Source organism: Fukomys damarensis, unplaced genomic scaffold (genome assembly GCF_012274545.1).
Source record: "Fukomys damarensis isolate Sample0158 unplaced genomic scaffold, DMR_v1.0_HiC HiC_scaffold_37, whole genome shotgun sequence".
Lineage (NCBI taxonomy): Eukaryota > Metazoa > Chordata > Mammalia > Rodentia > Bathyergidae > Fukomys > Fukomys damarensis.
Window position 1 is genome coordinate 20,415,380 of NW_022900949.1, and position 12,284 is coordinate 20,427,663.

Genomic DNA, 12,284 nt, shown 5'->3' on the forward strand with positions numbered 1-12,284 from the left:
AATTCATATGAATTAAACCATGTCATGTGTGGGCTTTTCTCACTAACTATGCCACTTAACATAACATTTTCCAGGCTCAACTATATTATAACACGTTTCAGTATTTCATTATTTTTTATCACTGAATAATACTCTATTAGGTGCCTATACTACCTTCTTTTTATTTATTCATTATTGATGATATTCGCATTGCTTCTTTTTTATGAATTTTGTACATTTTTGTATGTTTGTGTATGAGTATTTTACAGACATGCTCTTGATTCTTTTGGGTACATACCTAGGAGAAAAAATGCTGAATTATATGGCAACACTATATTTTATTTCTTTGCTACTATTTTTAGTTATTTTTAAGTAGTTGCTCTGAGGATTACAATTCACATATTAAAATAGTCTCACTTGGGCCGGGAATTTAGCTCAGTGGTTCCGCCGCCTGCCTTGTAAGTGCAAGGACCCAAGTTTGATCCCCGGTACCAAAAAAAAGAAAAAAAAAAAAAACTAGTCTCACTCTTATCAATACCAAATTAATTTTGAAAATATAGGAAAACATCCCAATTTAGCTCCATTTTCTCTCTCCTTTTTTGTTCTAATATTGTTAAACTATATTTTTATACATTGCAAGTCAATTAACAGTTCTATAATTATTGCTTTGTGTGGTTGTCTTTTAAATTATGTAGGAGTATAAAAGAGCTACAGACACAAGTCTGTATATATTGTCTTTTACAGTTTTCAGTTTCTTTATTGGTGCACTTTATTTCTTGGGTGTGGATTTGAGTTTATCTTGTGCTCTTTTATTTCAGCCTGAGTATTTCTTGCATGGCAGGTAATAGTGACAGGTTCTATCTTTTTGTTTATATTGGAATGTCTAAATTTCTACTTAATTTTTGAAGGATAGCTTTGCTTGGTATAAAATCCCTGGTTGATGACCATTTTCTTTTAGTACACCATTTCATTTCCATACAGCCTCCATAGTTTATGAAAAAAAAATCAACTGTCAGTATTACCAGGGATCCATTGCATGAGCTGAATCACTTTTCTCTTGCTGCTTTCAAGATTCTCTCTTTACCTCTGATTTTTATTGTGAAATGTCAGGGCTTGTATCTCTCTGTATTTGTTCTAGTTGGACTTTGTTAAGTGTCTTGTATGTATATAGATTAATAATTTTCATTTCACTTGAAAGGCTTCCAGCCATTTTGCCTCTCTGCCTCCTTACTTTTTCCACTCTCCTTCTGGAGCATCCTTTACTCATTAAGCACATATAATTCCAATAATAACAATTCTTAGACTCTCTTCATTTATCTTTGTACATTTTTATTTTCTGGATAATTTTAATAGATCTATCTCCAGTTGCCTTCTTTTTCTTACAGTACTGGGGGTTGAACTCTGAGCCCTCACATCGAGCCACATACCAGCCCCTCCTTGCCTTTTTCTTTCTATTTTGAGACGATGTCTCACTAAGTGATTACATTGCCTTGGCTGAGCTCAAACTTGCACTTCTTCTGCTTCAGCTTCTCAGCATGCTGTGATTACAAACATATGTCACTACTGGCTGCTTTCTTGACAACCCAGATTTTCTGCTGAGCCACTCTAGCAAAAATTTTCTTACCTTCCAACTCCAGAATTTCTATTTTATTCTTAATTATAATTTCTTTTTATTGGTATTTTATATTTGATGAAAAATAATTCTCAGTCCTTCCTTGTATTCTTAGGCATCATTTCATTTAATTCTTTGAACACGTATGATACCTGACTTAAGTCTTTGTTATGTGTAATATCTGGACTGCTTCAGTGACAGTTGCTATTGATTGCTGTTTTCCTCTTCTTCTCCTCCTCCTCCTCCTCCTCCTCCTCCTTCTTCTCTTCTTTACAAACCATTCTTTGTTTTTTGATTTTTTATAATTGTTGTTCAAAAATTGTATATTTCACATAATATCATGTGGAAATTCGGGAAGTCAGATCACCTCCCATCCTGTATGGGTTTGTCTTTATTGCAGGTGGTTATTTGTTTACTTAGTAACTTTCTTGGGGTAATTCTGTAAAGCCTGGACTCTCTGTTGTGCAACCACTGAAGTCTTTGCTGAGCTTGGTAATGGTTATGTAGTCATTTCCTTAAATGTCAAGAAGTGAGCAGCCTCTGTCAAGAGACTCTGGGTGTGTGCTACACTACAGTGCATGTTCACTGTTCCAGCAGTTTTCACATCTGCCTCAAGCCTTCCCTACCTAACTTCCCCAAGCCTCAGAGTAAGCCAAAGGTGAGAGATTAGAGCTTTTGCAAGATTTCCTACATGCACATGGCTTTCCAGACTCCCCAAAATAAGTCAGAGGCTTTCAAAGTGCCCCGAGTTGATCTCACTCTCATGCATTTCCTTTTAAGTCTTTTAATCAGCCTCCTGTGTGCTTCAATTTATCTGCCCACCCCAGACAGTGTTAAACAATTTCCCCTGATTGTTTTTGACAAACACCCTGAGAACAGACTGTTCACACAGAACAGGTTCTGAGAGATCAAATAGAGATAAACCCTGAGAACCGAGCTTTTCCAGGAGCAGCCAGACAGGTCAAAGAGTCTTAGTTCTCTGGGGAAGGAGCTTTTGGAGCAGCTCCAAACTTGCTCTGCGCCCTCCAGTAGCTGCTAAACTGCCTGTTCTCACAGTTGCCATGGTTACAAGATTATTAGTTTTCATGGCTACTGTAGGGCTGGGGAGAAGGAAATGGGGCAAGTTAAAATGTCACAGAGCTCCCTGTTCTCTGCATGATGCAGCTGTTTTTCAGATGACCCTTGGATTGTTACAAAGCTTTGGTTAATTTCCAGAATTCTGAAAAAGTTTATTTTTGACGACTTTTGTCAGTGTTCTTAACTGCTTTTATAGGAGTGGATTTTTAAAGGCGCTTACTCTCATTTCTGATGTGTTTCCATTCTGTATGTTTAATCTGACTTTCTGCCTTGTTGATTTTTAAGAGTTTTCTATGTACCTTTTTGATAGATTCTGTATGTATGTCTTTAGAAAAATATGTGCTTTGTGACGTTCTTCTCCTAGGTTGTAACCCACCGTCTCACTCCAGGGATCTAATCTTGTTCTTCAGTGCTCAGGTGAATGTTGTGTCACGTGAGGAAGAAACACAGCTTCACCCGCCAGGATCTGTGTGTAGGCTAAGCAGAGAGAGTCGGAAGGTGGGAATTCGTAGTCATTTTGTGCTACGCGGTATCACTAAGACTTCATATCATGTGGTTTTTATTCATATTACTGAAGGAATAGGTGAGTATACATTCATTGTAAAAAAATGAAGTAGAAATAGAGAAAATATGAAAATTTCCCTTTTCTACTCATAATATAGTCTCAGTTGTCTATATGTGGTTAATCCTTTTAAACTTTTCTGTGAATTTATACACATATTTACACACATGAACAGCTACATACATGCTTAGGTGGTGAAATATTTACAAATGGAGTTATTCTAGCTCTAGATGTTGTGATTTGATTTTCTATTCTCTAATTTTTAAAGGTTACACTGTATTCAATAGTAGCAGAGATATGTTTTGCTGAAAATAGAGATAATTCCAATTTTTCATGTAAAGAAACAATACTAGAGTGTCTTCGTGCATATATATTTCCAGATTTATTTATAAATATCTCTGAAGGTTTGAATCCTAGAAATAGAATCAGTTCTAGAGAGTAGCAAATTGCTTTCTAACTGTACTTTCACCAATGATTTATAGATATGTTTTCCCGCATCCTCAACAAAAAATTGAGATTAGTATTCTTTGTCATTTTGATGGTTGAATAGTTTAAAATCCATTTTAAGACTTTGATTTGTATTTGCTTGATTACTTGTGAGTTTGAGAATACTTTTTTCTATCCATTTTTATCTCCCCTTCCACGAATTGTTTGTTTATATCCTTCAGCTATTTTGAATGTTGTCTTATTGATTTATATTTTCTTTTTACGTGTTCTTGATACTAATCACTGTCCGTTAAATATACTGTAAATAGTCTTAGTATCATTGTTAATATTTTTTAAATTCTGCTTATACTGTCTTTATATATTAATTTATTAAAACAAATTAGCTGTTGAATAATTTAGTGCTTTTAGAGTTTTTGTCTTGTTTAGAAAGGCTTGCCTCAGTTCTAAAAATTATATTTATATTATAAAAATGCTTTCTAATGTTTCCTTCTACTAATTTTATAAATTTACTTTATAATTGTTTATCATTTTTACAGAATAATAATTTGCCTTCCAAAAGGTTTTATCATAAATCCATCTCTTGTAAATACATGAGTTTTGTACTTACTCTAGCTTTATTTTAAATGCATGCGACACCGTCCAGAAAACACTTAGAAATTGTCCACCCTTCATTTCAGACTCGAAATTCTACCTGTACCCAAACTAAATTCCATGTCTACAGTCCACCTCAGGCTTCCTTGAGCCCCAAAGACCTCTGTGTTTCTTCCTGTGACATTGTCTTATGGTTCTATGTACCATGGTTTTGTGGTTTGTTTTCCTGCCCCAGTCCTTTCTCTTTTATTTCTCAAAACTGTGTCAGTTATTCTTGTGTATTTTTCCCATTTGTGTGATTTTTAGAACTTAAGGTTTCTAACAAATATTCTGATGAGTTATTTTTAATGAGAATGGTAACCTTTTGAGAGTTACTTCATAAATCAATAAATCAGAAGTGGATTTAATGTCTTGGTTCTGTTAAATATTTCCATCCTAAATACATAAATACACAAACATACAAAAATCCCAAATACACAAATGAGCACATACGTATAGACATTGTCCTTTGACAATAGTCCCAATGACACAAGACTCTCATGAAAGAGGACTTTCGGTGGCTGAAAATGTGGTGGATATTTAAGTTTTTTAAAGAAACCTATTACAGTAAAAGACACATTGCCAGGAACAATAGGATAAGTGTGTTTGAAATCAGTTGAAGTATTTTCAGTACTCTGAGGAAAATGGCAATATATCTTTTCCTGTAATGATGTTTTAAAAATATTTACAATATGTTTTGATTACATCTCACTGATCAATGTTGAACAGTTGTGATCAAACAATTTCTGTCAAGTAAAAACATTATATTGTGCCTTCATCCACCTGACTCACTGGATCTGGCACCATATGATTCTGTCTCTTCCCCCAAGTCAAAATAACTATGAAACATAAATGTTTTAAACCAACTAAAAACAAAAAGGCACTCACAACAGCACAACTAAAGACCCTTATGAAAGAGGACTTTCAGAACTGCCTCAGAAAGTGACAAGAGCAGGGAGATAAGAGTGTTTCAAGCAAGAAGGAATATTTTAGTTGGATTAATGGCGATGCATCTTTTACTGTAATACATTTTTTTCAATTTAAACACTCACTGAATTATTTGATCATATTGGGTATTCTTCTTGACATGTATAATTTTTAAAGTTTTTTTCATGTAATTCTAATGTTCCTTATTAAGTATTTAAAACATAAGTTGCTAATTAAGGCATCATTTTATTCATTGCCTTTTCTAAAGGATAATTGTAAATGCCAATGGGAGGAAAGGAGCTAAAGGTGTAGGGAAGGTGTGATACGTAGGGGAAGAACAAAAAGGGAAAAGAAAAAAATGTGAGAGAATGAAAAGATGAAAATAAAGTGTTTGTAGATGGGGAGGGGAGGAGGGGGTGAAGGGAGGGCAAAGGTAAGGGGAAAAAATGAGAATCAAGACTTGCCATGTAAAGGTACATGATCCCAACAATGAATGTAACTGTACTGTATCCCTAAATGTACCAATAAACTCAATAAAAAAAAAAAATTGTAAATGCCATCCATTTTCAATGTTCTTATTTCCAACCACATTTGTTAATTCTAACACCTTACAGTTTTCCTGACCATGTACTGATTTTTTTCTTGATTTACTCCATTAATTGGAACCTTTACAAGTAATTTAATAATGACAGTGATAGTGGTTATCGTGTCTTTTTACCACTAATAGTGGAAATGGCATTTATTCCTTCACCTTCTGGTTTACTGTCAGATTTAAGGAAGTTCCCTTCTATGCTTAGTTTGAAAGAAAGTTTTTAGAGTTTTCAGTAATGAATAAATAAATAAGTCCCACATGTGTAAATACCAAATAGTTTCCCTGGTGTGAATATTCTGCAACAATGCATAAGATTCTAATAAGATTACTGACATTTAGAAATGGGAGGAAAGGAGCTAAAGGTGTAGGGAAGGTGTGATACGTAGGGGAAGAACAAAAAGGGAAAAGAAAAAAATGTGAGAGAATGAAAAGATGAAAATAAAGTGTTTGTAGATGGGGAGGGGAGGAGGGGGTGAAGGGAGGGCAGAGGTAAGGGGAAAAAAATGAGAATCAAGACTTGCCATGTAAAGGTACATGATCCCAACAATGAATGTAACTGTACTGTATCCCTAAATGTACCAATAAACTCAATAAAAAAATATATCAGGTAAAAAAAAAAAAAAAGATTCAATTTGGTCTCTCTTTTCATTTGTTAATGTAATGAATTAGGTTAACAGGAACCCAAGTGTTGAATTACCTTTCTATTCATGAGATGAAACCTCTTTGTTCATCATGTATTTTTTATGTACCACTAGAATTGATCTATTAATATTTTATTTATGTACTTGCACCATATTTTCAAGTTGGACTATAATTTCCCTTTCAGTGTCATGTCTGTTCTCTGGGTTATACTAGCTATATAGAGTAACTTAACATCTCCTTTTGAAAACAATTCTCTTCAACAGTTTAAAACAGTAATTATCTACTCCTTAAATATTTTATTAGTCCTATTATTGTAAGAGAAGATGTTGGTATTTAATTGGATTACATGAAAGATGTTGGAGTAGAAGCCAGCTACAAATCATAGCTTCTATAGGACTTGGAATTGAAATACCTGGAAAACAATTACTTAGCAAGGAGAAAGAGAAGAGCTTTGAGAATCAAGAAAGAACTGATGGGAAAACTCAGAATCATAGAGAAACAGAAGACAGCACATAGCGAAGAATGAAGCAGTCTGGAACACTAAGCTGGTTCCCAGGAAGGAGATGGCTCTCCAAATAAAAATTAAGCCTAAGAGGGTCAGCAGCCCCGGAGAGAATCAATGGATTGGCATCCCAGCCTCAGCAAAAACTCCTAGGTATTGTAAGCTGCAAATATAGTGTGGAGTTTTACACTGGAAGTGACTTCTTCTGAGGGGCAGGCTAGTGCTCACTGGCAGCACATTTACCGAGGGGCAGGCTAGATTTGAAGAAGAAATCTACTACAGCACCCACCATAACCAGGAGCCATTCTAAGAAAGAGTTTATTGCTCAAGACCGAGCTACTCTGGGAATCAGAAATCACAGACCAACCACACTTCAGTGTCTCTGTGGTCACCCTCCTCAGTGACTGGGTGGTAGTTGGCCAATAGAGATGTTACGGAGAGGGGAGGGCTCTTCAGAGATCCCTGTGAACCCTAAGGAGCTGAAAGCTCAGGCTGTGGCGGCTGCTATGGTCTTAGCCTCTGTGGTTAGAAACTAGCAAGTCACGTGTGGTTCCTGAGGGTGCTGGGTCTGAAAGCACTGGCAGAGACTAGTGGGATGTGTGGGCCCCCTCACTGCCTCCTAGCACAGAACTCAGCGGTCTGTTTACTTCCCCTACCCACCAGTGTGATCAGGCACAGGCCTCTGCTCGGACATTTGCCTTGTCCCTAGGTGTACAGAGGGCCTCTGGAGCAAGTGGGGTGCCTCAACAGCCCCCCTGCCATGACGCTAGTTGGGGATAGCCTGGTACACAAACCCTACAAGCCTCTGGAGTGAATAAAATCTTGAGGCAGACAACGTACCATTGACTGAACCTGCCCAGCAGGAAAGGCAGGACGGGACCCAGCACTCACACACCAAAAGGTGTGTGTGGGCCCTGCTTTGGACTCATTCTCCCTTCACCATATCTGGTAGAATCCAATACCACAGGGCCTGGAAAGAAACTATCCACCTGAGCACCTTGAAGTGGAGGAATTTTGGGAGCTCATTTCTCTTTCTCCTCCGCAATTCTTGATTCATGGGGCAACTCTATATTTAACATTTTGAGCATACGTCAGGATGTTTTCCAAAACAACTGTCATTTTACATTTTCACCAGCAGTGCACAGGGTTTCCAATTTCTCGTTCTGTGGGAAAGTTCCCTGACATTTTAATTCTTGCCATTGCAGCCAGTGTGAAATGTTCTCTCATAGTGGACTTCATTTGTATTTCTTGGATGACTAATGACGTCAACCATCTATTTTTTAGTAATTGTTTACTTTTAGTGACATTTTCAGAAAGAAAGGAAAGAAATGTATGACAGGAAAAAACATTTAAATATTTGAAAACATTGACATAGGATCCTTAAGACTCAACAGGCAGACTTCTACTTCCGTGATTCTTATTATGGTTAGTTAAAGCATTAAAGCAGTAAAGTGTCCATTGAATTTGCCGAGATTCCTTCCTATGTGTTGTTAGGGGTGAAGATCCAGGCAAATGACTCTCTAAAGTTGACCAAAACATAGAGCAAAACTCATTGCCAAAGCCTAAAGAACTCAATGCTTTCAGTCATCAATTGTGAAAGCTTTAACACAGGGATAACACGGGATGTAAAAGATGGATGGCCAGATACATAAGTGGAATTTTGCGTTTTAATTATTGTGTCAAAGACGAGGTACATCAACACATGTCCATAACTGTGAAGGCTGAGGAGTTGAATTGTTCAAACATTGCTCACCTTAGATGCTTGAAGAGGAAAGAAATGAAGCCAAGAGACTAGTGGTTAGAAAGCGAAAGGAATAACATTGCTTTATCTGTTTCTCTTTGTTTTCCATTAAGCTTTTTGGTACATTTTAGGTATACAATACAGTTACGTTCATCATTAGGATTTTGTACCTTTACATGATGATATCTGTTTCTGTATATGATTAAACATTTTTAGAATGAAAATCTGTAAAAAGTGTCAGATGTTGATTATCTCATGAAAAGAAGAGGGAGGAGCCAATAAGAAAGGCTGGCAAGGGTGGATCAGGCCATCAGGACTGGAATTAAGCTAGCAGGAAAAGCATTTCAGGAAGTGTAGTTCCTTTGAGCTTAGAACCTTGGGAGGAAATCTCTTTCTGTACAACAGGAAGAAGGAAGGAAAAGAGAGATGGACACAGTTTTTAAAAGGTTTTCTGATGCAAAGGATCCATGTGCTGGCTTCTAGGTCTACTGTGAATGGTGACCCAGGACATCTGCTGATCAAGTCGAGATGAGCCCAGTTTGAACAAAGTAGAGGTTTGAAATAGATGTGAGTAGCATGGGAGAGAGTAGAATAAAAAGTCAGTAACCTATGCTCCATAGGGTCACCTCTCTAAGGAGAGGGATGAGGGCCTGACCCAGCCCTGCAGATATTTGCTCCTGAAAGAGCCACTGTGTGTACACTTGAGTGAGGATCCACTAAGCTTTGTAGTGTCCTGATCAGGCTTAGGGATCCGCTGATGGTCACCCAGGGAAAAGGGGAAGCAGGACAGGGTCATGACATGGGAATCATAGGTCATAAGCTTATTTCCCCTAGCAAGGTCACTCTTCTCCCTCTTCATCTTTTTCTTGCTTCCACCTTTGACTCTAAGATGTCTTTTCTTCATCTCCATATTATTTCACCTTGGCTGTAGGTGGAGACTTCATCCATAAACCTACCACTGACTGCTCTGTGATCCTTTTACTGTCTGAAAATGTCATCAGCCCCAGCAGCGAGAAGATACAACCATGGAAGGAGATCGCTTGCCTTGTGCAATTTTCAAGTAGGGAAAGATCAATGCAAGATCAAAGTATGCATCGGAAACATGATACCAGCCGCCCTGACAGATTCTTACGCAGTGCCTATTGTCTTCCTAGGCTGCAGCACACCAAGCTATGCACAAACGGCAACAGTGTCCTCAAACGCTCCAGGACAAACTCACCCTCCCAGGTGACACTCCGTTCACTTGCAACATTTATTTCAAAATAACTGCCGCACTATTCTGAAAAATCATACTTGTCACTGATTCCCTTTTTAGATATGCAAGACCTACCTCCTTACAGTCCTAGAGGATCAGAAACAAGAAGGAAGAATTGTGGGCTGCCACACAATGCCACCAAGGACAACATGAAGTAGGTACAAAGGTTCACCTTCTCAGACGTCACCAGAAAGGGTTTGGAACATCCATTCTTTGACAAGAGCTCTCGGGAGTCTTCACGTTGTAGAACACGAAGAGGCCATCAGGAAGACTGGAAGTGGCTTCTCTTTTTGCATAAACATAATCCCTGGGTTACCTAACATGGGGAAGGGCAAGGGAAAGTGCTTTATCTGCTCTTTGGCACCAGTTTTAGGAGGTGATTATGTCTTCAGTGATAGGGTGGATGGAGGCTTTGCTCCCAAGACTCACCTCTAAGTTCCTGTTGTGAGGGTAATTAATGGCTGTAACCCTGCACCTCCACTACCATGCTCTCTTGCTTTTGATTCCTGGGGCCTCATTTTCTCTACAGACGGAGAGAGATTCATCTTTGCCCTTGTAGAAGTTTTTTTTTTTTCTTTGCCAGGTCTCCTGCACCTGGTCTGTGCTGATTTTTGAGTAGTACAGGAAGATTTGCAGCACTCAGGAGTCTGCCATGTTCCCTCTGGAGGTGCTCGGTAATAAGTTAGCATGTTCTTTTAAAATAAATTTTATTTTATTAATACATGCTTGAAATGTGTGCAGTTTACAGTCATCTGGGGAATAGTTATATGTACATATTACAGCTTCTTTCCTTCTTTTTAACCCCCTTCTCCTTCCCTCTTCCTACCCGCTCCGCTGGTTCTCCTGTCCCTTTTTGCATACTTGTTGATGTTATCTGTCTTAGCACCTTATAGCATAGAGTGCTTACAGTAATTGAAGTTACAGTTTCCTGTACAGTTTCCTTTATCCCTCTCATTTCTCTTTCCCCTCATCTACACCCCTCCCCCTTAGTCCCTTAGACCACTGCCCTATTGCAAGAGATCCATCCTCTTGTACCTTTCTATCCATCCTTTATCACTCTCTTTGTACTTGGCCTCACTCAAATGAGAGATATTATATGATATCTAAGCTTGTGTGTGGTTTATTTCACTCATCCTACAAATGTCTCCAATGTGTCATTCTTTGTAGCTGAGGAGTATTCCATTATATATAGATACCTTATTTTCTCTATCCAGTCATCTATTGATGGACATACAAGCTTCTTCCAGGACTTATCTATTATGAATCGTGCTGCTGTAAACACTGGAATGCATACACGTCGTAATATGATGACTTAAGCTCTTTGGGGAAGACACCTAGTGGAAGAGTACCTGGGTCATTTGGAATTTCGAATGTCAGTTATTTGAGAAATTTCCATATTGATTTCCACAATGGTGGTACTAGTTTGCATTTCCACCAACAGTCCAGGAGGGTTCTTTTTTCACCACAGCTTCACCAGCATTTGTTAGCACTTGATTTCTTAATGATTCCCATTCTTTCTGGAGTAAGATGGAATCTTAGCATTGTTTTAATTTGCATTTTTTCTAATGGCCAGAGACGCTGAACATTTTTTTCATATATTTTTTGACCATTTGTATTTCTTACTCTGTGAATTGTCTTCATTTTTCTTGCCCATTTCTGGAGTAGGTCTCTAATTTTAGGTGATTTAATTTGTTTTTTGTTTTTGTTTTAGTTCTTTGTATATTCTAGATATCAGTCCCTGTCTGTGGAATAGCTTGCAAAGTTTTTTCCCGTTCTGTAGGTGGTCTCTTTAACTGATTGACTCTTTTGCTATGCAGAAACTTTTCAGTCTGATATAATCCCAGTCATTGATTCTTACTATTATGTGTGTAATGAGGTTCTGTTTAGAGAATTGCTTCCTACACCCATGTCTTCAAGTATTTTGACTGTTTTGTCTTCCAGAAGGTATGTTAGTTTGCTCTTGGTGTCCTGAGTGACTTTCCAGGTCTGTCTCAGAGTCCAGAACATTATCTAGAGAGCCCTCTGGGTTATTTAAAAGATGATCTCTGAAGCCAGCTTCTGGACTGAGTGTTTGTCATTTCCCCACTACCTCCTCTAGAGGAAGCATCTCTGAGTTCTTCTCACAGGAGTTTCTGGCTTAGCACAATCCAAAATTCTTCAGATTTTTGTAGCTCTGATCTTTAAGCAAATAAGTCCATGAAAGTCCATAACTATCCCTTGACTCAGAGGTCCCAAGAATTTCTGAAAATTCATTAGTACTGGAGTCTTCTGGATCCTGCAAGGCAGACCTGACCAGTATTGGATTAGTTAGTTTTAAA

At 37.8% G+C, this 12,284-nt stretch overlaps 1 protein-coding gene across 1 annotated transcript; it reads left to right on the top strand.

Annotated features, from left to right (window-relative positions):
* Positions 1–2,915: 2,915 nt before the first annotated feature.
* Positions 2,916–10,114, top strand: LOC104859283. The gene is made up of 4 exons (XM_010619820.1): positions 2,916–3,251; positions 9,643–9,771; positions 9,866–9,938; positions 10,027–10,114. The coding sequence occupies exons 1-4, from the start codon at positions 2,990–2,992 to the stop codon at positions 10,055–10,057; spliced, it is 495 nt and encodes a 164-aa protein (XP_010618122.1). The 5' UTR covers positions 2,916–2,989; the 3' UTR covers positions 10,058–10,114.
* Positions 10,115–12,284: the final 2,170 nt, after the last annotated feature.

Bases quoted from the DNA above. Each gene is read 5' to 3' on its own strand.
- LOC104859283 (XM_010619820.1), top strand. From the start codon at position 2,990: ATGTCTTTAGAAAAATATGTGCTTTGTGACGTTCTTCTCCTAGGTTGT. The intron at 3,252-9,642 runs GTGAGTATACAT...CCTTGGCTGTAG, and splicing joins TCATATTACTGAAGGAATAG to GTGGAGACTTCATCCATAAA. The intron at 9,772-9,865 runs GTAGGGAAAGAT...TTGTCTTCCTAG, and splicing joins TTGCCTTGTGCAATTTTCAA to GCTGCAGCACACCAAGCTAT.